Raw genomic sequence first — 26,283 nt, 5'->3', positions numbered from 1 at the left:
TCAGTGAACGTATTTTGGAACCTATTCGCCATGGCACCTTCAAGCGAGAAACAGCTTTCTAGGAGGTGAGCGTCGTTTTGACTGGTATTGAGCGACAAAAGTAGAATATGAGGCAACAAACTGAAATATTCGGAACGTTGATGAAGTCGCTTTTCCAAGAAAAGCCGCCGTAGAATGTAGAACCAGAGCTTTTTAAGGAGAGTCAAAAATGCAGACCAGTGGATGTGATTTTTTGAGTATGCATGCGAAAAAGTTGTGTGGAAACGTGGTGACACGAAGATTGCGAACATGCGTCGTTATTTGGGTGTCATCGCGAGGAAGTGCCTCATGACTTGTAACTTATGGTCAGAGCACAAACGTTTTTGGAAAGGTGGAAGAGCAACTTTTGTGCGACTTAGCGAAGCAATGCTGGAAAAGATAGTATGTGGCACTATGCTTTACATACACGTCTGGCTCTTTGCTGGAGTACTGTCTCTACAAGCGTCACCTGCTGCATTCTGCAGAACCAAATATTCCGTCAACTGATGTGTTAGCTTCGGTAACGAAAGGTTTTTCAGCCGACATCTGCCGTGAAATACAAATCATGCAGTGATCCGAGAATGTTTGATGATTTTTTGCGATATATACACACTTTATTAACGTCATCCTCTTCGCGAGAACAGTGAGGCGGTGAACAAACGCTTGATGAAGAGGGAGGAATTTTCAGTGGTACACGATACAGAGCTTCAACGTGAGCTATTTATGTGCGATGACAAGCTCCAAGCACAAACCTGCACCGAAATAGTTTACTAGCTCTCATCAACCTCACTTCATGCCTCTACTAAAGTAGACGACGCTGAAATGCAGGCCTTTGTTGAGAGTAGGGCTGCTGTCTCTATCATCAAGAAAAGTCAAGTGGATGGCGGTTACCTGTATGCTGTAAGACTATTGCACGTGCAATCCCGAAACAACGAATTTGAAGGTCAAACAATTACAACTAACGTATTGGTTTTCTCTGACGTCAGCTATCGTTTTCTTTTGTAGCGTCGAGAAGTGAAGATCTTTCTTGCTAATGTCAATTGAAATGGCAGGCTAATGGTTGAGGAAAACGTCGGAGAAGAAGATTCCTTTCAGGCGTCTGACAAAACAAGAATAGTTTCGACCCGGAAGACAATAAATTGAATTACCAGAACTTGCATGCATGGGCAAACCGGCAATGAAATCTCAGGTCTTCACTTTCGAACTTAGTGACAAAAGCGTTGTCCGCATAGTTTCTTATAGCCTGTCCAGAGATAAAAAGAAATGACTGAAAAAGGAGCGGCAAGAAATGCTGGATGGCGGTATTATCCAACCTCCTGTTTCTACATTTGGTTCTCCAATAACTATTTCCTCAAAAGAGGACAGAACAATCAGACTCTGTACTCAATCACCAAAATTATTCACCAAACATAGTTGATGACCTATTCAAAAACAAAGATCAACGATATCAGTCACTAGACTGGTGGTTGCCTTTGTTTTTTAAGAATAGACCTTTGCGAGCTACAACTGTTGTACTTGCAAAGGGGGACTAAACGTATGTGGTTTGTCAATATGCTGTATTTAAAAATGGAGTTTCTGCAAACAAGGGCATGAAGAGGGTGGGACACCACAGTTGCTTGCTTTCTATGTTTGCATTCCATGTCTTTTATAATGAATATTTGCCACCTAGCTAAGCTTCTTGATTAAAAAGAGTGCCCTTGAAAACAGCGCTTTCAGTTAAAAAAACTTCTGTGAATACCCTAAACGCACTATAAACCATAAGCATGAAAAACATTGTGTTATTTACGATGCTCACCAATTACAATGCGTAAAATTTTACGGCACAGCGAAGCGGCTGCGCTATTACGTAATGCGAACTGAGCACAAGCACAAGAAAGCTGATAAAGATATTAAAACCTATCCACTCCACTCAAATTTCCTGGTGTGTAGAGCTCTTTTGCGACAATTTACTTGGCAAACTTTTACCTGATAATTCTTGGTGATCGGTGCTAGCAGATAAGGGAAAACCACAACGGCTATCTCATTCGGCGTTGCCGCGACATGTAAGTTGAATGCGATTTAATGCGGCGACGCTTTCAAACACTGGCATAAGTATGCAGTGTAATACCTGACAGTAAAGCGGAATGCGTGGGTTCGGTTCCTGTTCCACTGTATATTTTGTTATTGTGCAATTCTTTTCAGCAAACTATATCATTCCTTGACAACGCTTCCGACGCCACCACCGAATACAAGCTCTTAACAATCTTGCGTTAATAATACCGACGTCTACTGCTGTTGCTGCACGTGGGTTGGTATGAACGATTAATCACATTTGGCGCATGAACGCATACCGAAAGTGACGGTGTGTCATGGAGAACATGACAAATCGCTCTCGCTGGATATTTAGGTGGAATATTTTAGATTTTGGACTCACTGCAGTCTTCACTACCAAGTCAGCGTAACAAAGATTTGTTAAAGCAGGGTGTTTTTCAAAAAGTTTGTGTCTATAGAGATAGTACTGGAGCCATTCTGTGATGGTAATAAAGATATACTATACGAGGTCTCCGAATCTGCGCCCCCAAAATTATGCGAAGTTTTTGCCATCAAAGTTAACCGCAATATCCGAAATACATTTAAACACATCCTAATTGTCAATTGTGGAAGGAGCTAAGCCAGAACGCCCAGTCATCGAGAGGTCGGGTAGATGAGGCTACCATTGATTGTAGTATTCGCTTACAAGACCCTCTAAATATTCCGCTGAACCTTAGCGGTAGAATTACCAAGAACCACCCACTGTGGCTTGCCTTCATCTTTTGGCAAGTAAAAACTCTGAAGTCCACTAAGAACTTTTCATGATTGCTTGCACACACCGCTGCTAAATTCACGAGCAGTACTAGGGGTTAAATACTCTGGACTATCTTTTCCCATTGCGTGCTGTAATCAGAATAGTTACATGCAAGATTAGAAACCTCTGAAACTTAATAAAAGTGCAATTATCATGTGGCATGGCCGCTGGACCTATGCAATAATTGCTTCACCACACATAGGGAAGTTTTAAAAGAGGCTCGTAGTAGAGTGGCACGTGCTAAGTCGACGCCCTATTGAGTGACAAAAAAAAACTATCCACCATTGTCCAATGCATTGTGCTTCGTATGCACGTCTAATTACGGCACGCTGAGGATCGTGAAAACAGCTAGGTGCTAGTGATGGCACTCTTTACCTGCTAGATGAAGCTAAGTATTCATGCTTGAGTCGTGCGTGCGCTGTGATAGGGCGGGTCACATAGACACCCAGTCAAAATTCAATCTATTAGCCTGGCACAGCATCATCACATTTTAGTCGATTCCTGGCCGTAATACAGAACTAACATACAGAGAATTATTATCGCGATGCCAAATATAAGGACAGTTTCGGCAGGTTATGCTGTCGCCATTGTTGTAGGGATTCGCATAAAGCCTAAACAAATAGCACCACCCCGCGCAACACATGCTCTAATAGCCCGAGGCTTGGGGACGAACAAAGCAGAGGTTAAGCAAGCGCGTCACCCTCGTCACCCAAAGAACACGTGCAAAAATATTGCCCTGCATGCAAGGACCACGGTGCCTGGCTCGTCCAGCGGAGAGGAAACGCCCCACGCACGCTTCGTTCGGCAAAGCAGCGTGAAGGTGCCCCATTTGGGGAGGGGAGGGGTGCGTCTCTTGAGCAGCGTCTGTGAACTTTGATCTCAAGAGCGCGGTCACGAGATCAGGTGCAAAGGTAATCTCGACATATGATAGGAGACAGTTCGTATACGCACACTGTGCCCTCTCCGCTTACTCCACACAGAGAGCCCGAAAAATACTTCTCTCTCTAGAGAGGCGATATTTGTTTGAAGCTGCATTCTGGGGGGAACTTTCATACTGATTGCTTCGCCTACACTGCGAAACAGTGTTTCCTTCGATAGTTCCCTAAAAGGAAACTGACTACGGTCGAGAAATAGGGCTCTGCTTTCAGTGTTGATTGTGAACTGCCGGAGTAGTAGCGATGAAACGGCCGAGTTTGCTGCTCTTCCAGACATGACTCAGTCATCTGTAGCGCTGGGAATGGAATCTTGGTTGGATGAAACCAATAGTGATTCGAAAATCTTTCTTGGAAATTATATTTCTTATCGAAGGGATCGTAGCTGTCGTGGAGATGGAGTCTTTATACAAATAGATGAAGTGATTGACTCTAGGGTACTGCGAATAAAAGTTAGCTACAGTGAGGCTGTCGGGACTTTGATTAGACTTTCAAACAGTAAAACTGTCTCTCCATGTTTAATTTCTCGTCCACAAAGCAGTACAGCTAATTTTTTGCATAAAATAATTCATGCGGTTAAAACTGTCAAAGCGAATACGTGAAAATAGGTGATGACTTTAACCTTTGTGAAGTCAGTTGGGCTTAGCAGGGGCCCACATCGACCCGCACAGTCAGTTAATAAGAACATATATTGAACTATGCGGAACCTATAATTTAACACAGATGGTCTTACAGTCAACACGGGGAAACAATATATTAGGTCTCATGCTAGCGAACGCCCCCATGGCTGTAATGCCTACTTTTGTGCTTCCTGGCATTAGCGATCATGCTGTTGTTCGCTGCGAGTTCAACTTTCAGTATGCAATGGTTGCAAGTTGCGCTAGACAACAAATTCATAGCTATCACAAAGCCTGTAAAAGTGATACCAAAAGTTATGCATATTATGTTGTTTTTGAAACTTCACCGGAAACGAAAAATGCGCACATATTATGGCATGTATTTAAACAAAAACTTCTCAGTTTACGAGATCAATATTTGTCGTCATGGCTAATGACACCACGACGCAGCAGATCTAAACCATGATGTGCTAGGGGAAGTGCGGAGCCTGGTCAGAAAACGAGCAACCGCTTACACTTCTTACAGAAAAACACCATCATTGCACTTGAGCAAAATACTTGAGCAAATAATGAATCAGATGAAAATTGTGGTTAACCTAGAGCAAAACACGTTCTTCGGTTCTTTTAAAATGAGGATTCAAAGAAGTCCAAAAACCTATGACAGCTACTCAAATTGTACGGCAAGGATGCAGTGTCTATTCCTCCACTCGAGCTTGACAGAAACTTACTTCATAGTGACATATAAAACGCTACGCATCTTAGCCAATACTTTAGCTGTGTGTTCGCTGGCCACTCCAACGTCAGTGCCATTTTGGCAGAATCCTGTGCAAGTGGAGAGCAAATGGATGTTTTTGTTTTTGATCTGCGGGGCATCCAGAAATTGTTAGAGAAATTATGTGCTTCATAGGGCACTGGCCTGGAGGGCCTACAATCTGCTTTATTTTCTATGTGTGCACATTCGGTATCAATATATTCGTTTGTTGTCTTTTCAAAGTCACTGAGTGAAAGTGTGTTGCAGAATGATTGAAAAATTGCTAACGTTGTGCCTGTGCACAAGTCTGGCCGATGCAACATTGCGTCAAACTACCAGCCAATCTCACTTACTTGCAACAGCTGTAAAATTATGGAACATATCCTTTTTAAAAACATTGTGAATCTCTTGAATAAATATTTTATATTGTCGCCACAGCAACCTGGTTTTTGACCTGGGTTTTCTGGTGTTACACAGTTGACTGAATTACCACACGATTTAGCTACTGCGTTAGACAACGGGTATATAGTTGACTCTTTGTACTTGGATTTCTGTAAAGCTTATCATTCAGTTTCTCATTCATTACTAATTTGGAAGCCGTCTTGGTATAACATAAACCTTTCTGTTATCGAATGGATCTAAGCATACTTGAACTTCCGGCGTCAGATGGTAGTGTTGTATGAAATGCAGCCCGATAAAGTGTATATTACTTCAGGCGTGCCGTGGGCTCAGTTCTGGGGCCGCTCTTTTTTTATCTACGTGACCGAGATCTGTTGTGGTATTTCCTCTAGCCTTCATATGTTCGCAGATGACTGCGTAATATAGAGGGTCATTCATACCGTAAACAATTGCACTGCGCTACAAAAACATTTCAATTTGATTAGCACCTGGTGCAATGCCTGACGCATGGGCACAAATGTGGAAAAATCTGTTTATATGTGCTTTTCAAGAAAAAAATGCTGTAATACTTTAGTTACACTATTATGCAGAACAACTGGCACAACTGTTCGAGCACGAAAATCTTGGTGCATACTACACTGCAGATTTATCCTGGCATCGCCATATCAAGTATGCTACACGAAAGGCTTCAAGTGTTCTAGGCTTTCTTAGAAGAAATTCGAAAAAATTCCTCTTGCCACAATCGAGCTCTTGTATAAAACCAATGTTAGACCAAACCTTGTGTACGCTTGATGCGTCTGGGATCCTTGGCAGTCGGAGAAAATTGAAAGGATTGGAATATTACAAAATGTAGCTGTCAGCTTTGTTCGTGCCAATTAGTTCTACCAGTTTAGAGTATCAATTGCAAAGGAAAGCCTTGGATGGGAGTATCTGCAGGAACGTAGGCAATACCTATGGTTGAATATCTTCCATAGTAGTATTCATTGTAACAATGGCATTAGTGGGGATTATTATTTGCATATTCGGTAGTTACCTATCAAACCTAATTGATTATGCCTATATAAATCAAGGACATAAAAAGCAGGAAGCACTACTTCAGGATGGCTTTTTTTTCCACGAACAATTCGTGAGTATAATAAGCTGCCTCAAAACACAGCCACCATTATATCCCCTGTTGTGTTTGCTTTCTCTCTGCAGGATACGTATCGTCAATAGTCCTAGTGATCACCTGTGGTGTATTTGCTTTTGTGTTTAGTACGAAATATTTTTGCTGTCGTTTTTTTTGTGTATATGGCTAGTAACCACTGTATGTGTACAAATTACCTGATTTTATTATGGCTATGCTAGTATTTACTCCCCCCTCCCACTGTAATGCTGAAAGACGCTGTCCGCTGTGTAATAAATGATAAATAAACAAATAAATAAAAAACATATAAATTTAAAACAGCCACTCGTTTTTAGTAAACTTCAATGCAAGGATGAAGAGGCGTAGCATAACGTATTATTTCATTACATTATCACAACCTCGGTAGACCACGGTTAGTCATCGCTGCAGCTTACCGCATGGGTCGGAATACCCTGTCCGTGGTGGTGCATCAGTAATTACAGAACTCGGTCACGATCAGAAAATCGTAGGTTCGACGCCTGTCGCGGCTGTCGCAATATGATAGAGGTGAAATGGTACAGGTCTCTGCACTCTGCATTGTTACTGCGCAAGTATTAAGCACCAGATGGTAATTAGGACACTCAGTTGCATCTTTTACAGCACAAACCAATTTTGTCCGTAAATTGGGTTTCTTCTGGTAAATAAGTATCCCTGGCGCGAATAATGGGATTGAAATTGCATGTAGTAGTATAATACTACAGTAAGCTTTTCGTTCTTTATATTCTGCGCATATTCTGATGCTGCCCATAATTCCAACTAAGTGACACACTAGCTTATACACAAGATTGCTATTTCAGTATGTATGATGAATAGATCAGTGAACATTTTTTACAGAAAAAAATCTAATCATCCCACACGTGTGTTCAAGTCAATGTCGGTTTGCAACCACTAGCGGCATTACGTCGCAAAGTTGATCCCTTTGCTGATAGCAGTCGCATTACGTGAAATATGTACAAAAGCAATGATATATTACCCTTCGAAAAATTGCGCCCTGGGTGAGCACCTGCACATGCTCCGAAAAGCGCAGGCCCAGGTGGTTTGTGTAGCAGGTGAAAGAACCTTCAGCAACACAGGCCGATGCGAAGAGCACTATCATGCACGACATGCTTGATGTTCCTGCAATCAAAGTCCTGCGAAAGCAAAACAAAAGAAAAAAAACTGCCTCACTCATCTGCTGCTTTGAAGCCATTCCTTTTGCCACAAACTCTCAGTGGTTGTTACAAGCGCACACCGGGAGTGGATAAGGAAATGTTCAAATTGAGTGACATTCTGAGGAGGTTTATCAGCAGTAGCATTAAGGGTGAAAGTTCGCGCTGGTTTGCCTGTCACATCGGTTGCATATTGAGTGGGTAATCTAGAGAAGCGATGCCTCATTCTTCTTTTATATGCTTCATTGGCAACATAAAAACGTGTGTTTGTTGCAGTTGTGACATTGCTCAGCATTAAGAAATATTATTTTAATGAAAAATGAAGGAAACCGTCAAGGAGCTTGTTTTTTCAGACACAGCTAATAAAATCAACAGGCAGTTGAGTCAAGAAAGGCATAGAGGAATTGTACGTTTTAGAAGTTAATCAGCTTGTGGTCGGGCCTTCACCCTTTTACCTCATCATAGCCATGCTATAACTTTAAGTGCCCCCTAGATGGCTCTGCGGCAGAGCACTCACTCCCCTCCGGCGCGTGTTCAGGCACCAGGGGAGACCGCTAGCGGCAATGCTCGGTACTGCATAATAAAAGTGCTCACTTCTTTCCCTCTGTTTCACACACACAGTGCATCAGTATGAATGACACCATTAATTTGAGTGTATCGGAGGCAAGGCATCGCAAAGCGTCTCTGTGCGCAAATATGAACCTTTGCAGAGATAAATAAAGAGCAGCTCTTCACGGACCATTAGGTCGATGCATGGTTGCTTCGCATGCTACCCAGGGTTTCATGTAAGGGAAGGTGTGGGCAATTCATTTGACAGTATAGTTGTGATTATAACCTAATAGAAAAACAAAGTGAAGAGGATGAAAAGGTAGAGCTTCTTTCGGTAACATTCACACCCTTCACTTTCTAAATACTCGTGTGATGCTCTACAAAGTGAACTACGATGAAAGGTGCCTTTCGTAAACTTTGTGCGGTTTTTTTATTCAGGTGTCAATGATGCACTAGACGTAAGATAACATAAAAGGCTGTTCGAGAGAAATTAAAAGAATAAAGCAGGCGATATGTTTAGAGCTAGATGTTCTATTTTATTGATTTTATGGTTTAGGAAAGCTTGCTGTATATCCAAAAAATAACATAATGTCAATGTGCCGAATCAACTTCTTTTGCAATGAAAATATTTCATAATGATTTTTTTGTCCAGTAGTCTCCCGGACTAAGCTACAATAAGCTAAATGGGAAGAAAATGAAGCCTAATAAATGTGCTAGGTTTTTCGTTTAGTGGAAGAAGATACCCACATGTAGCTAAAATGCCTGTGATAGCGTTGAGCTTTTTTTGAGATATTTTCTCTGTAATAATTTCAAATAAGATGCGAAGAAAATGTAACGCCTAGTAATTTATGTTCATCAACGCTTTGCAGTTTTTCCCAACAAACATTAACAATTGTTGGCAAGTAAGGAATTCGTTTTTAGCGCGAAATATCATTTCGCGACAGAGACAAAAACTACGCCATAACACTTAAGCACGAAAGACTTGCCGCCTTGTTGTAACTTTTACCTCAGAGCGTCCTTGTCCTGATTTGCTTTATGTCACACTTCACCGAGCTGGTAAAAATTAGGTACCTGCGTTGCGCTTCAACGGTGACGTTCCCACCCGCGGTACTTCAACGAAACCAGGACGCGCATCGCCTACAACATTTGCATTCGGCCCTAAAAATCAAAACACTCATCGTATATTTAGCAGTTGGCAAGGCGGCTGCATGAAGATGCAGTTCACCAACCCTTTTTTGTTCGTCGTCAGGTAAGGAACTATTATGGTAAACCATTCCGTAGCAACAATATCTGCCTGCTACTGCTGCCTTGCCGCTTATGCTCTAAACTAATGCTATTTAAAGTTTCAGTTCGTTACTGGGAGGTCATACTGAACCTAACCGAAGACTCTCTACTTGCCGAGTAATTGAAAGCTATAGCGGTGAAATGTCGAACGAAGTAAGCTCTGCGAAAAAGGTGAGAGTGGAAGAGCATACGGACAACATGCAGGAGGGGCCATTGACCTGCTCCTTTATTGATGAAGATATCGAATCTGATGAGGAAGCAGATACTTTCACTCAAATGACATATTAAAAGAGCAGATTTGAGGGAATTCCTGTGGTATTTTGACCAATACAGGAAACGAGAACATTCTGGAAAGTAAAACCAAACGTTGTAGCCTCGGAAATTGTTGTACTTGCTAAAGACTAAGTGCGTTCTTTCCGACTGAACAAAGATGGAAGTTTCTCAGTCACCGTGAGCTCTCTTGGTTCAGCCAAAACCTTGTTGTCTTGTGCGCAGGTGGCCGGCTTGCTGGTGAAGCCATTCATTCCGGAGTCTTACATGCGAAGTGTAGGCAAAATTAGACATGTGCCTCTAGAGTCCACCGAAGAACAACTTACAGAATATTTAGGAGAGGCAGGAGTGATGTCGGCTAGACGCCAGACTCGATACATACGACAAGAAGATGGCACTGTAGCATCGCACCCACTGAGAAGTGGGATTTTACAATTCAGATATGACAGACCTCTTACAGAGAAAGTATTCCTTGGATTTACAAGCCATCCATTTGAGGAATATCTGGACCCAGCAAAACGCTACTATAATTGTCAGAGGTTCGGACATTTGTCAAAAAAATTGCCGAGGAACAAGGCACTGCAAAATATGCGCCGAAGACCACCATCACAAGGACTGAAAATCGATAACACAACCTAAGTGTGCCAATTGTAAGGGGCCCCACGCTGCATCGTTCTCTGGATTCCCGCAGAACAAGGCCGCTTCTTTTCAATATCAACACGACATGATCTACGGTCGCACGCAACAGCATGAAGCGCCTGAGCCCAACATGAACACCATGAACCCAGCACGGCCTCATCGACCGCAGGCACCTAAACACCAGGACCATGTAATGACGTACGCGCAAGCTGCAAGAGGACAACGAAAGCAAGGGAAAAGTGCGGGGACATCAACAAGCCAGCAGCAAGCTCAACAAGAGTCTCAGGAGAGACCTCAAGAGAAAAGTAACCACGTGGTTAACATCCGAGAAAGCACTAGCACATCGCGTCCAGTAAGTGTAATGCAACCAGAAAACTCCTCTGTGTGGATAGCTCACATTGTCATACCAATGTTATTATCGGCTTTAAAAGGCATACTAGCCGAGATCCCACAGACTAACAACCTTCTTGAAATCAGTCTTGAACAGGTAGTGTTACAATTAGCCACAACAGTCACTGCGGAGGCAAAACATGGATAATTGTTATCAAAATGACGCGATGTTTCAATGGAATTCGAATAGTATTCGCCCTAAGTGGGCAGACTTCCGAAAATTTGTGGCTTAGAGCTCCTTTCCAGTGTTATCTATCACAGAGGCCGGGGTAGATATCACTTTTCGGTTATAGAACTACATTGTGTATATGTCCTCTAGATCTACAGGACTGACCAGAGCGATGATATGTGTGAGAAAAGATCTGCCATCAGTACAGTTGAAAGCTACATCAGCGGATTATCCAGAATATGTAACATGTGAGGTTAGATTTGGTCGAGTAAATATAACAGTAGTCAGCGTTTACCTCGAGCCTTCTACAAATATCTCGATTTCTGCATGGACAGCACTTTTCCGAATGTACACGAAAGCTGTGATATATTGCGGAGATTTCAATGCTCACAATGTCATGTGGGGAAGTGCGTACTGCAATCGTCGCGGAAAGGACCTACAAAAAGCAATTCAGGATAGTTCATTATGCTTGTTAAATGACGGTTCAGTGACGTTCCTATGTGGTTTAAATTACTCTACTTGCCTAGACCTCACGCTCTGCTCACATGATATTGCATCTGGGGCGTCATGGCGAACAGACATTGAAACAAGGGTAGTGATCATTTTCCTATCGTAATACAGCATTCAAAACTACGCTTTACTAAATTTAGGGCCTCAGCAAACTAACTGGCAAGGATTTCGTTATCACATATCACATCAAGGTGATACTGTTACTGACACTGACAGCTTAGTCTCACTCATAGAGAACCAATTAAATCAGTGTTCCAAGTTTGTTAAATTTCCTGAAGGTTACGTAGGAGTAGACGCTGAATACGAAAGACTTAGGGCCGTTCGCCGCAAGCTGAAAGAAAATACAGACGCACGGGTCTACTTGAAGATTACCGCGACTGTCAAAGAACGCAAGACCGCATGAGACGACAACTGGATAGACTAGGAAAAAAGCGCTGGCGGGAATTCTGCACTTCGCTAATGCCATTTACACTCGAGTCAAGATTATGGAAAGTTCTACGCTCTTTAAGTGGGACAGTAACACATCAACAGCCATTTAGAGCCTTAGCTTTAGTGAAGAATGTACCGAAAGCAACCGTTGCGGACGACTTTTGTGAGCATAATACACGACCTAGTGCAGCCGAGCACACGCCTGAATACATTAAGTCTATTGGGGATATTAAAGCATTGATGTTTTTTTCTCAATACACATCATGATGACCTATATCATCTGTTTTCACGGCAATAATTAAACAATGCTCTTGCAGTGTGCCGACAGAGGACAGCAGCTGGTCCAGATGAGATAACATATGCAGCATTAAAAAACTTCGGTCCTGTGGCCACATATACTTTGTTGAAGATATTTAATAATACCTTGTCAACACAGTACCTTCCACCCTCCTGAAAAGTTGCAAGAGTGGTCCCGATTCTCAAACCCGGAAAACGCCTTTATCCATAGATTCTTTGCATCCTGTCAGTCTGACTAGCTGTTTTTGCAAACTTATGTAAAAGATGATAGACGCTAGACTTCAGTTGTGGGTGGAATGTACGAAGATGCTTCCAGAAAATATGGCAGGCTTTCGTAAACGCCGCATGCACCACGGATGCCATTCTAGACATTGTAACTTATGTATACCATGAGAGTAGCTGTGGAAGAATCGTCGTTGCAGTATTTTTAATTATAAAGCGAGCATTTGACACAACCAGCCACGCTCATGTACTACACGGTTTCATTCAGTCGGGAATAGTAGGTAGAACACTAAGATGGATTGCTGAATTTTTAAGAGGCAGGAAAATCTTCATTGACACGGCTGACGGTAAAAGTAAAGAGCATCAAGTTAGTCAAGGAGTCCCACAAGGTGGCGTACTAAGCCCACTTTTATTTAATTGCGTTATGGCTAAAATATCCCATATCTTACATACTAGTTTGAAATATTCAATATATGCAGACGATCTGTGCAGTTGGGCATCAGACACGAGCATTCAAGCAGCTCAGCAAAACTTCAGGATGGGCTGACAATTATCAATGGCCTTTTTAAGAGCAGACGCATGCTTCTTTCCCATGAGAAAACATGTGTACTTCCGTTCACAAGGAAATGCCTTAAGAAATTCAAACTTCAGATAGACTCTCAGCGCTTACAACTTGTGTGGCGGCACAAGTTTTTAGGGGTTATTTTAGACAGACGTCTGTCTTGGGCACCACAGACAAAATCATTAGAGGACAAAGTCCACTTCCTAATCAATATATTACGGCGACTGACCGGAGTGAGATGGGGTAGTTCATGTTCTTCTTTATTGCGTGTACATTCAGCAATAATTCGACAAAGAATAGCTTACTCTGCCCCTGTTTTACATGGAATATCACGTAACTTAGTGGAGAGGATTCAAAGATGGTTGGCCAGAAGACTTCGTATACGTCTTGGTGTACCACGAGCGTCGTCCAGTGTTTAATAATTGCGGAGTCTCGTCAACCGACTTTCCAAGATATGAGATTTACGGAAACTTGCCGGCATTATCTTCGGTTGGCAACTCAACACGTAATCATCCCCTATACCGAGATATTCAGGAGAGATCAGCTGCAAGAATGCATAAAAATATACTAGAATTCAAGAGTTCACTGCCTACGCACGAATATGGCCTCCATGTGCATTCCACCCACCTTGGCGACTCTCTATCCCAGATATTACAACTTCGATTCAGGAAATAAATTGTAAGAACAATCTGCCCATAATCGTAATAAAGCAATTAACTTTAACACGCCTTTATACTAACTATGAAGACTATATTCACGTGTACACCGACGGATCTTGTCTGAATCAAAGCTCTACGTCGGCATTCTTTGTACCTGCATACCAAGCTAGACAAGCTTTTAAACTCAGTCATTTCATAACATCCACAATGGCAGAACTCTGTGCGATACTCTGTGCTTTACGCTTCACATGTTTACTGCCAGGTCCACTTCGATGGGTAGTTATGAGTGACTCACAGTCCTCATTAGTTTTTTTTAAAAGAATTATCTTGGGAAACAAAGCTAGTGAGCTCGCATATGAAATACAGAGGACGTACGCTATAGCAAAATGTTTAAACCACACTATAATGTTCTAGTGGGTGCCAAGCCACTGTGGAATCACAGGAAACGACATAGCTGATCACATTGCACGCGCAGCACATGAAGAAAATAATATATCACTGCTACCTCTATCGATGAGCGATTCACGTTTTTAATAAATAAGATGAGCTGTCAACTGTCTTAAGAAACCTGGTTCAAAAATGGTGCGCAAATCTCTCTGTTGTATAACATTGATCCTGGTATAGAATTGAATATTCCGTTAGAGGTTAGCCGATAGGTAGAAACAGTCATCCATAGGCTTCGACTTGGTAAGGCCTACACGAAGGCTTTCCTGTATAGATTAAGGAGAGCTGGCAGTCTCACCTGCTCATGTGGAGAAGCTCAAGAAGATGTGGAGCATATTCTTCTGCATTGTAAAAATCATGACGTACCTCGAAAGAACCTTTTTCAAAACCTCAATTCTTTAGATAAGCGACCTCGATCAATTGCAAAAATCTTGGGTCCATGGCCAAAAGGAAAGCTACAAGCCACTGCAGCACGTGCAGTCGTTCACTTTCTGGAGGAATCAGAAATAGCTAAAAAGTACTAAACAAAAAACAAATGTTAACCGCGGTATATTTCAAAACAGTATTTTCCTGCTTCACTACAATATTTTTGGAAAAACCTTTCTGAAAACAGGTCAGTATTAAAGCGACAAGATCACCTTAGACGTTTTATTGAACTTTCACGTTTTTGTGTGAACACTAATATTGGCGTGATTGCTTGTGTGGATTTCTTCTGTTTTGTTGTTTTTACAAACTCAGTATGGTGCGGACACAGTTCTACGCAGTGTGGACTTATTTCTGTGTTGTGTGGACACTCAGTGTAGAAAAACGTGAACTCATTGTGTAAGTGTTGTGCTATGTACATATGTATAGCCTTGTGTTTGCTACTGAATGTGCGATGTTGGCTTTTGTGCAAGAGAAGAGGAGTAGCCGGCGCCACGCATTGGCACCAACCTCTCCTTACATATATTTAATAAAAAATGCTACAGCAGATGTTATTCCAGAAAGCAAAGCGGCAAAATGTATCGTAATGTAGTAATTAGGTGTAATTGACAAGAAAAGTAAGAAGCTAACAACTTGAAAAAAAAGCCTTCACTTGCACAAAAACAGTAAAGCTTGAGAAAAGAAGTTTGCAGCCATGACCAAACAATCGACCAATTCGAAAATAAAAATCACGTTCTAACGGGATTAGGTACGGAAATCAAGAAGAACCGAACGGAAAAACTGAAACGCTGCTTCTAACTAGTAAAAAAAAATCATTGTCGACTTGCTAGGCTTTGGATATCTAAGGAATCTAGAGAACACACAGACTTGAAAAATGACTAAAGAATTTTCCCACAAAAACAGAGCTGCCATCCTAAAACTCATTGATTAGCGCGACAAAATCAGCGCCTTCAAGGAATGCTCCAAACTAAATGTTTCCGGCTTTTCTATCAGTGAAGACTATTTGCGCAGTGTACTTGACATAAAAAAAAAAGGTCTGGAATCGAACAAAACAGAATCGCGATCGAAAAGAGGAAGTAATACTAACCTACAATATTATGCGCTTATATGGGCGACTGTTTGTCCGGGCCGAAAATCCCAATGCTATTGTTGAAATGAAAGCGAAAACTTGGCAGATCCCGCCTACAGTGGGAATCGATGATATCTGAAGCACAAATGAGGAAGGCTTATATGTCACTTTAAAATCAGCACAACTTTACGAGGTGGAGGTTAATTATACCGTACATGACTTCCTTGTCATTATTATCCTGTTTGTACGTGTCATTACGCTTTGTCATCAATTAACGTCACGTGATATCAACTTTGGTATATGTGAAGCCAGCAAAATGGCTGTGAGTGCATCAAGAATTTGGCATGTAGTTATGTTGCTACATGACGCGCATCTCATGGTTACGTTTGCACCAGTCAGACACCTTCCTCATCCATTCACGCCCTGTATCGCCAAATTTGGTATATGTGAAGCTAGCGAAATGGTGGCGAGCGCGATATTGAGAGCATAATATACTCGAATGTTACGTCGACGGGCACGCAGGCTGGGCTCAGCAACGCTAGCACTTCATAGTCTGACGCCAAGTGCGACTGGCACGATCAGCGTTCGTCGGTGCAGCTTTGCGGTAACTAGCGCGAAATGCGATAGGCTGCATTTCGCGCCAACGACGTCATCCAGACAGCAGCGCGTCTGCCCCTCTTCGTAACGGAGGGACGCTGGGTGCGCTCAAACGCGCATGTGTCAAGGCAACGCAGCGTGGCGCGCACCTACGAACATATGACCGGCAGATCGGCGCCTGACGTGGCACTGCTGGTGTGATGAGACCCTTCATGGTCTATCAGGTTGTTGGGTAAACTACCTATAGTTGGTCTTGCTCATCCACATAAAGCTGTAAAGTGTGTTTTTTTTTTCAACAAAGCTAATGAAAGTGGTATCATGACTTTTCTTGTTTGCGAACGCAATTATTTCACTAATATATGTCTTAGTAAACTGTCTAATATTGCCAAGGTCTGGTTACACTTCAAGGAAATTATGCATTATTGCCTTCAGAATTTAGTCCCCACGGTTTATTAAAATACTAACAAACAAAATCTATAAAAATCTGAGAAATATTCCACATAAACCGAAACACTGAGACTCAGACAGCGCAGTAAAACTCTCAGTATTTTAGTTAGCAATGTCGCCTCGATTCTTAAAACACTCAGCTGAAGAATGCGATAAGGTCGCCGAAACAACAGATTTGAATTATTACCTGACCTAGTTTTTTTTTAATCTTGCTTGAAAAAGTTTTGGCGGTACCTGAAGGCAAAGGAAAAATTAGGTGTCCACATGGTAGCCGCTGACGGTATACTTAAGTACTCTTTTAATAAATACTTTTAGTCCGTCTTCACCGTTCACAATAACAAAAACAACAAAGCTAGCCAGACTTTTACGCAACCATTTGTACATGGGAAACGGACCACTAGTCCTGCAGTTTCTCGAAAGAGGCTATCTCTGCTTTTAAACTTCGACAGGAGAAAAGCAGTGGTTGGATTACATATCTAATATATTTTTTTAAATGCTTCGCTGAACTTTGTAGCAGTTACCTTTGTTTAATGTACCAGAAATCAATCGAAGAATTTCGCATTCCCTCAGATTAGAAAAGTGCTAATATAACTCCCGCACACAAGCCAAGAAATAAATATTGCTCAAACAACTGTCGGCCTACCTCTCTTACAGGTAGAGGAGGTAACATTTTTGAGCATATTATCTCATCAATTTCTAATTCAATAAGCCGAGATAAATGAACTACTCCACTCTTCGCAGCACGGCTTTAGAAGTGGATTGTCAACTGTTTCGCAGCCTGTCCAATTTCTACATATTGCTCAAAGTATGAACAATCACTTACAATTTGACGTAATTTTCCTTGATTTCTATAAATTGTTTGACCATGTGTCGCACCGGAAACTGATCTACAAAATTGAACAGCAAATTGGTGGTGGATTTATCACGAAATGAATCACCCAATTTAACTGACCACGACATATATAATTGTCTAACTTGAGAGACACGCCTCTCAAGTTATTATTGGGCTATCTGTTGTTCCCAAGGCTTCTTCGCTGGAACCATTTTATTTTTACTCTTCACGAATAATATAGCCATCCAGTGTGAAGTCAAAATAAAGTCATACAGAATTTCGACCAAATAACGCTCTACAGCGCTTCAAACAGAGTATATCAGTGATGTCGCAATTGGAATATAACCAATAACAAAAAGAAAAACCAATTAGATATCAGTTCCTAAGAAAGAAATCCCACTTAGCTTCATATAAATTTCTGCCAGCACTGAAATATGTTCTGTGAACGAGTATGGGTATGTGGGTATCCACAATACGTCTGATTATACTGGACAACGCACGTTCAGTATGCAGCAAAAAGCAATGAACAAGCATTTTTTTCTTAAACGAGATAAAGCTTGTGGTTTATGTGTCATTTATACAAGTAATAGTAGAGTATGACAACTCTTGAAAGGGTGCACTATAAAGCAGTACGGTTCATCTACATTCAACAAGGGTGAGAGATTCATCCACTGAGCTACTGCGACACGCAGGGCTTGTTCCTCTATTCAGTAGATTTAGGCTTCATCGCTTAAAGTTTATCTACTTCCTCTTTCACAATTCATTCGGAATTAAGGCATAAAACTACATCAGTATAAGTCACTCTAGGATCAGCTGACAGAAACACCTACTCACTATTGATAAATTCTTTTGCAACAACACTTCTTTTGTTCCTTTTTTACGCTATCGGAGCCGTAGTGCAGTGCTCGATACACCTCCGCCGTGTTACTAACGACAGTACGAAAATTTTAAGACCACGCTGACCAATTCATTGTAACACCGATATAGATGCTTAAGAATGTTGGATTGGTTCCTAAATAAAATACGTACTGTTCGTTTGATGCAGTAAGCTAATGTCTGTAACGTGTTATGTAACCAACATTTTTCTAGCCTAGGTATATATTTACGCAATGGAATTGCATTTATGCGTTTGGTATGCTTGTTATTTGTTGCTCATTACATCTCGGTACCTATGTACAAACTCTAATGACGTACGTGATTCCGCCCTGACTTGCACTTTCACTGTAGCATCTTAGTGTCCTTGCTTGCTCCTTTTTTAGGAGGCGCACACCCCTGTAAAACCTCATTTTTGTTGGCTGTTTGCCTAAATAAATAAAAACAGAGAGAAAGCCTTACTTTTAAATACATGTCATACTCACTCAAGCACCAAGGCACGGGAGATCAGCGTGCAGTAGTAGGCAAAGCCGGAAGACAAAATCCAAAAGATTTCGCGCCACGTGACACACCACAGCGCGAACATCAGGCGACCTTTCGATCCTCGAAGTATTCTGCGAAGGGTACGAGATTAAGTTAAGGGAGGAAAACAGGTGGTCAACATTTCAGGAAACCCCGTTCTTCGGCGGGCTTTTTAAACACCCCATCGCTGGGCTGCTATACGTGGAATATAACGTGGTTAGGCATTTGGTTTTTATCTTTCAAAATCTGGCTGCTCAGTAATGTTTCTGGAAGAACAGTCACACAGCATTATTGCGGCAAAAGCTATTTCAATTCAATTAATTTTATCTGAAGGATGAGGCTAGGCTCGGTAAAATGGGATGTGTGTCATTTGACGAGCCCAAGCTCCCTAATACGTGGCAAGCAACGAGTACACGCCGAAAAATATGCGATATAACTTAGACCGTATAAATACGCAAATAAACTATATCATCAAATGTTTGACGCAGCACAAAAAGTGCGCTTACAAATTTTCAATTCCCAGAAACTAATAGAGGCAAGCAAAGTCTTACCGGATATGTTCGGAGGTTTAATACAAAGCATGACATATATGACATAAACACAAAATACTACATGTATATTGTTACGCGCAGAGCACACGCAGACATGTACGACTGAAGGAGACGTTTATTAGGTCATGAAAGTGAGAGCAAGTGCGGCCAACAGGTTGATTCTCACAGCGTCGTCGCCTTCGCTGTAGGTGCCGCCCAGCACAAGCAGCACGTTCGCTGATTTTCGTTTTCCCCGCGGATACCTGAAAAATTTCTCTCCTGGCAGACGAAGCCCACCAATCGAAGTAGGTAGAACCTCTTGGCGCGAAGAACTTCAAGCAAGCAACCTAAGCAGCTTGGCTTTTAGCAGCTGTTAGACCTCTTGCCATGTGGCGAGCTAATGTGTACGTGACCTAGCGGAGTTTATTCAGAACAACAAACGGTTCATCATATGTGGTCAAACATTTCTGGCATAACCCGCGCTTCCACACCTAGGTCCATAGTCAAACTAATTCACTGAAACGATAAATCATAGGGTGGCGGCCTGCCAATAAAAAAAAATCTTCAGAATGAGTGAGAATTGATCCTATGCTCTCTGCGTGACAATCAAGTGTTATACCACAGAGGCACACCATTGGTAAAAACTAATTCGATAAAAAAGTATGCATTTAATGTAGTAGAAGGTCTCGTTAGTCCAGACAAAAAAGCGAGGCCTTGCGTTTACACTTTTTTTGTTCATGTAGTAGAAGGAATTTCTTCGATCCATGCAATATTAGGTGGCACAAGCGTAGAATCTTGTCAGGCGTCTAAACGTGTGAAATCCACAACGAGTGACTATTAGAAAGGTCCAGCAAATACAGGGCGCTCAAAATTTGATCACACGTTGCTCTGAGCACGCGTAGAGGCTCCTTTGCTGTTTCACACATAGAACAATCGTCACGCAGTGGTTACTTCGCAACTGTACTTGCAGTAGACATTCTACGATAGTTTGAAGCGACTGGTGTTACACGCGCAGTCATTCGTTCCCTCACGGCATGGTTGAAGCATACGCCGAGACTGAGGCTAGTCTAGTAATTGAGAATGTGAGTCGCACGGGTTGCGGTTACGCTATTGTAGTCTACTCTTGAAGGCGAAGCTCAAGCATCCTCGAATATGTAATTGTATTTTTGTAACCCTTGTGCAATTGTTGTCACACAATGTACATTATACCCAACGGCGTCACCTGCGCCATATACGCTAATAATAATAATAATAATAATAATAATAATAATAATAATAATAATAATAATAATAATAATAATAATAATAATAATAATAATAATAATAATAATAATAATAATAATAATAACAATAATAATAATAATAATAATAATAATAATAATAATAATAATAATAATAATAATAATAATAATAATAATAATAATAATAATAATAATATTTATTATTATTATTATTATTATTATTATTATTATTATTATTATTATTATTATTATTATTATTATTATTATTATTATTATTATTATTATTATTATTATTATTATTATTATACAGATCCATAACAAATACAAAGAAACAGGCCTTTCCAAGTCCAAAGGTATTGTGCGACTAGGCCCAGCTGAGCTGGTTACAATGATGTGGATACAAGGTAACAAAAACTATTGTTACTTCTTTGCCAACAAACAGACTAATGATTGACAGCATCGCTTCTTCACATGCAGTAAATAAAAAGAGGAACAAACGAGAGACTTAGAGCATACGTGACATACAAGTAGACCATGCTATTTTACAGCTCAGTGAGTATATTCTTTATTTGCTGTTTTGAACTCGCTGAAAACAGCTTCACATAGCTCATTGAAAATTTTTAGAATACATACACATTCACGCTTCTTCATATCTGGTAGAAAACCGGGGCAGTATAAAACTCTTTTTTTCCTTAGGGGTTGACGCGTTACAAATGTTGTTTCAAAGTTGTCACACCAATTATATCTCAGCACAAATGTTTTACTAAACAAATCATGGAATGCATGATAGCCCAAATCTCTAATTTTAGTACTGGCATCTACCTGAAAACCGTGAACAACACTTTTCAGATATTTCTAAACAAACTGTCAATGCCTGATTTCTAGCGTTCTATGCAAAATGCGAAAATTGTAATACCGTATCTCACTACACTATAAGCTTAGCAAATTAACTGTCATTTTTTGACGCGTAGGGGCACAGAGCTTTATGTATTGAAAAGCAGACATGCCACACTTGTCAGTTTGAAACAAATAAATGACATGTGATGTTGTCAAGACATACCACTATGAAAAATTACGCCTAGGTATCTGAATGTTTCAGCATTTTCCACTGTAGAACTTTTGCATGGGTTGCAATGCTCGGTGCGAAGAAGATTCGTATGTCCATTTTTTTTGTGTTCTTATAGGGCTTCGAGAGCATATCAGTTTATTTTTTTCGTTTACAATTAGGCAGTTTTCTTCAAACCATATCATTGTATTATGAATTTCATCCTAAAGAGCATTATTCGCCCCTTCAAAATGTATGTGACAGGTTAATGCATCATTGCATTATGAATTTCACCCTGAAAAGCATTATTCGCCCCTTCAAAGCGTATGTGACGTGTTAAAAGCACCGTATCATCTGCATAGTGGTATACATTGGATTTACAAATTCCTGAGGGGAAGACATTCAAAAATAAATTAGGTAACTATGGAGACTACACCGTTACTTGTGCCACACCAGCAGTAATATATTTCTTATTACTAATTACTTTCCTACATCACACCTGTGACCTGTCTTGTAAGTAATTATAAAGCACATTATAAAAAGACTCCATAAAGCCCAAACAAAATAGGCTTTCTAACAAAACGGTATATATAACTGTTTCAAACGCTTTTGCCAAGCCTAAAAACAGAGTACAACAGAACAGGTTCGCGTCTAAAGCCGAATATGCTTCATCCCTAAACTTGTTATACTTGCTATCGCAGTACTATATTGTTATAGGACTGCGATTATCTATAAAACCAAAGTGCCGGGTTGTTAATAGTTAGAATTTCTGTAAGAAGGACGTCATACACTGAAGCAAAAGTTGTTCTGGTAACTGGGAGAATATAGGGAAGGTAGAAATTGGTCTGTAATTTTCTATATCATCTATTTTTCCTGCTTAAACAATGGCTTAACTATTGCCGTTTTTATTTTCTCGGGATTTGATGGACTGATTCAAAATCCACTCAACATGACGTACTTCTGCTGCCACTTCAAAGTTGTGTCGAAGCATTTTCGCTTCGAATTATCGTACAATAGACTACCCAATGCCAAAAACAGTCTGACAAATGATGTGAGAATAAAGCACACCATCCGTCGTAACCGCTTTGCACGTCGCCGCCGCCGATCACGACACGCGCAGTCCGCGTCGCTGGAGCAAGATCGTACTGCAGTGCCACTAGTTCTCTTGACCACCCCGTGCTCCACATCTCCGGCGGAGCTTTCAAACTGAATTTATTCTAGTAACGTAGATTTATACCTACCACTTGCCGCTGTTGGTGGGCATCTCGAGGGAGAAGGGCTATCGTGGTTTTAGCAATATCAGCAAGATGGTGCAATGAGCACACGGCGGCTTTTATTTCTCACGCCTACTTTGGCCCGCGGAAAGGAAGTGAGTGGACAAACTCTCGCGTGCTCATGACCACCACGTGGCCCACCTCTGCAGGGAAACTTTAAAGCTATGTTTATTCTAGTAACTTTCATTTATACCTACCTCTTAGCGCTGTTGGTGGGCATCTCAGAGGGAGGAGGGGGCTATCGTGTTTTCAGCATTATTAGCAGATGGCGTATTGAGCACACAGCGGCTCTCATCTCTCACGCAAACTTTGGCCCATGGAGCAAAGCTGAATGATTGATCTTTCACGCACCTTTATCTCCTGGTGGGGAGGGTCATACGTATTGGCTGGCGTTAAGCTTGGAGCGATTTTGATTAATTTACGGGGTGCACATTGGTCACTTCAATTGTTGCACAGCCTCCATTTGCGAAAAGGGCGCGCTTATTAAACACAGCGAAGTAAGAACTGAGACGCTTATTCGCATATATCTGAACCTGAGGGCACGTTTTGTGCGCCATTTGTGTGTGAGAAACGAGGGGCAGTATCGATCTGCTTGAAATTCTGCGCATGACCTTCTAAACTGTTGCAATCGCGTTCATTGCTTCGCCTTTGCGGTAAAGCTGTGACTTTTTTTGTGACTCGTTCTCCTGTTGGTGAATCTGTACGGGGATTCTTGCTCGACGTTATTCGGTAGCAAAGCATTATTTCTGATACGCACACACCAGGTTAGGTCAACTGCAGTGTCAAATGTTTCTTACATATATGAAACCCAAGAAAGAAAAAAATCCAGAAAGAAGCACTCCGGCGTGTGGAATCGAACGTGGGGCCTCTGCGTCGTGAATGCGAGGCATTAACCACTGAGCCACCAGAAGAATGTTCCTCGTCTTTCAAATGGCAAGCTATTTAGAGCTACCATTTGCCGCTGCTGCGTTTTTGGCATTATCCGAAAGATGGCGCGATGAGCGCACGTCGCCACATCGCACAGCGGCGTCCTCTCTAATCTCCAACACGTACTTTGCCCGGCTTAGAGAAGGGGAGCGACGCTCCCTCGGGTGCCCTTATCACGCAGTGATGAGGAGGCGAGGACCGTATGCCTTGGCTGGCCTAAGGTTTTTGGTGGAGCAATTCTGCTGTAGTTAACAGGCGCACAAAGGTCACTGCAATTATTGCAGTCTTCTTTCACAAAAATCGCACGCTTTTCGGACTCAGCGAAGTTACAAAGGAGACACTTATTCACGCGAATCCGTACCTGTGAGTAAGCTTCGTGCTTGTGCGTAATTTGTGCGCGAGAAACGCGGGGCACGTATCAATCTGCTTTTCATTCTGCGCGTGACCTTTCAAAATGTTGCTATCGCGGTCATTGCTTCACTTTTGCGGAAAAGCTGTGACTTCTTTATTTTAATAATTAAGACCCTCCATAGTCTTAGGCAACTTTCTTTCTATTTACTATGAAAAGTCTTAATTTGAAACAATCAGGCCCCACGAGAAAAAACTCTTGGCTACGTTCCTGGCCAATAATTGGTCGCAACAAAGATCTGTGTACCCGAAAACAGAAGGTAAGACTAGAACACAACACCTGCTCTTTTCCGTTTTCTTGTCACGTAACTGCTGTCTTGTCTAAAGCACACTCGAATAACTTGCAGTTCACTAGCGAAGGTAAGATATCGCTGTATCGCTGCTGATTGAGCAATTCTGTGGAATTACCTAGCATTACCCGTCTGTTCTTTTTTTTTTCGTTTGCAAATGTACAGTGTCAACTTTTATGAAGGAGAACACGGAAGCGCGTGCCCTTAGTGCTCCTGCAGCTGCTGGCAGCACGTTCAAGCGGTAGCGAGAGCCACAACTGCGTCTTTTTGTGCTATCTCGCGGTGAGCAAAAGAACCATTTGTTGCTGATATGGAGCCAGCTGCATAATCGCTACCCCCTCCCTCTTCAAAGTGGCTACGCAAGAGCAGGTAATTGTCTTAAAGAGTGAGGGGTTGCAATCTTGTCATTCTGTACCAGCAACGATTGGTTGTATGCTCGCCATGAGATGACACAAAAAGAGACTGTGGTTGCTCTCATTCCCGCTAGAACGCGCTGGCGAGCAGCCGTCGGAGTGCGCAGGCTACGCGTCACCGTGTTTGTTTGCATAAAAACCGAGAATGTAGATCTCTCCACAGCGGTGCAAAACAGGAGGTGCGTGGACGTCTTGCTAACTACCTGCAAAGCTGCATTTTTTTTGCCGCACAGTCTGCAGAGTTTGTAGGGTGCTCTCCCTCACATAAACAGCCCCTTTTGTCTTCAGAGCTGCAGTCGCGACTGTCATGGTTCTCTCCCCACCAGCGGCATTTAGCAACGAACTAGCCCCCTTTCGCGCTGGCTGTGTTCATGACGCCAACAAATCAATCACTGTAGAGGTTAAGGGGAAAGTGGCTTTAGCGTATAGATGGGCGGGCACGCCTTCATTTCTGAAAGTCTGACTGTTGCTAAAAATGCCGCTATCACTGATGTGGTTAGAAATTGCCTGCTGTCTCTCCTATGGTTGCACCCGTAGACTGAAATTACACTTACCACTGAAAGTAAATCCAGTATTTCTGCAAGTGTCAGGCTGGTGTCTACACCGCCAGCTGTACTGTAGAGACAAGGCTGCGGTGTTGTATGCAAGGTGTGCTAAAATGAACGGGCTCACTGGTTGCGCTGTAAGCCTGGAACACTCAAGAGATTTACGAATGCATTTCTGATCTGCAGAACAGCACGCGATGCCTCCGTGACTGAACTGGGAGACCTCAGTGATCGGCCGAAATTGCGAAGTAGCTTTCTGAAGGTCCAATGGATTGGCTTTTGGGGTTTTATTCAGTATAGACTAACCCCCCTTTCCACTTGGTACACACCAGAGCCACAAAGACGCGGAGGGCTCCACTACACAACAAAACTCAATTGACCAATGTTTTGCCGGTATAGACGCTATCCAAGGGGAGCGCCTTTGAGCAGGAGAGGGAAACTACATCTAGAAGGAATGACGCACGTGAGTGCTGAAAGAAAGGTACAACGTATTGAGATAAACAAGCTCTTCGTGTAGAAATAAAAATACTGCCGCCCGATTCTAGGCCAAGGAATCTTCTTCACAGTCC

General features: G+C 41.9%; 1 protein-coding gene across 4 annotated transcripts in view; it reads right to left on the bottom strand.

The window, feature by feature from the left end:
• The window catches only part of LOC119165924 (ATP-binding cassette sub-family C member 2), a 1,429,043-nt gene that overhangs the window by 1,040,605 nt on the left and 362,155 nt on the right, over positions 1–26,283 (bottom strand). For all 4 annotated transcript variants that reach the window (XM_075882663.1, XM_075882666.1, XM_075882665.1 and 1 more), the window contains 2 exons: positions 19,005–19,133; positions 7,680–7,836 (listed from right to left, as the gene is read on the bottom strand). In XM_075882663.1, the coding sequence (XP_075738778.1) occupies positions 7,680–7,836; positions 19,005–19,133 (286 nt within the window). The remainder of the gene's footprint in view (positions 1–7,679; positions 7,837–19,004; positions 19,134–26,283) is intronic.

This window comes from Rhipicephalus microplus, unplaced genomic scaffold (assembly GCF_043290135.1).
Source record: "Rhipicephalus microplus isolate Deutch F79 unplaced genomic scaffold, USDA_Rmic scaffold_13, whole genome shotgun sequence".
Lineage (NCBI taxonomy): Eukaryota > Metazoa > Arthropoda > Arachnida > Ixodida > Ixodidae > Rhipicephalus > Rhipicephalus microplus.
Note: the sequence above shows the minus strand (reverse complement) of the source record. Positions and strands in the feature narration are given on the sequence as shown.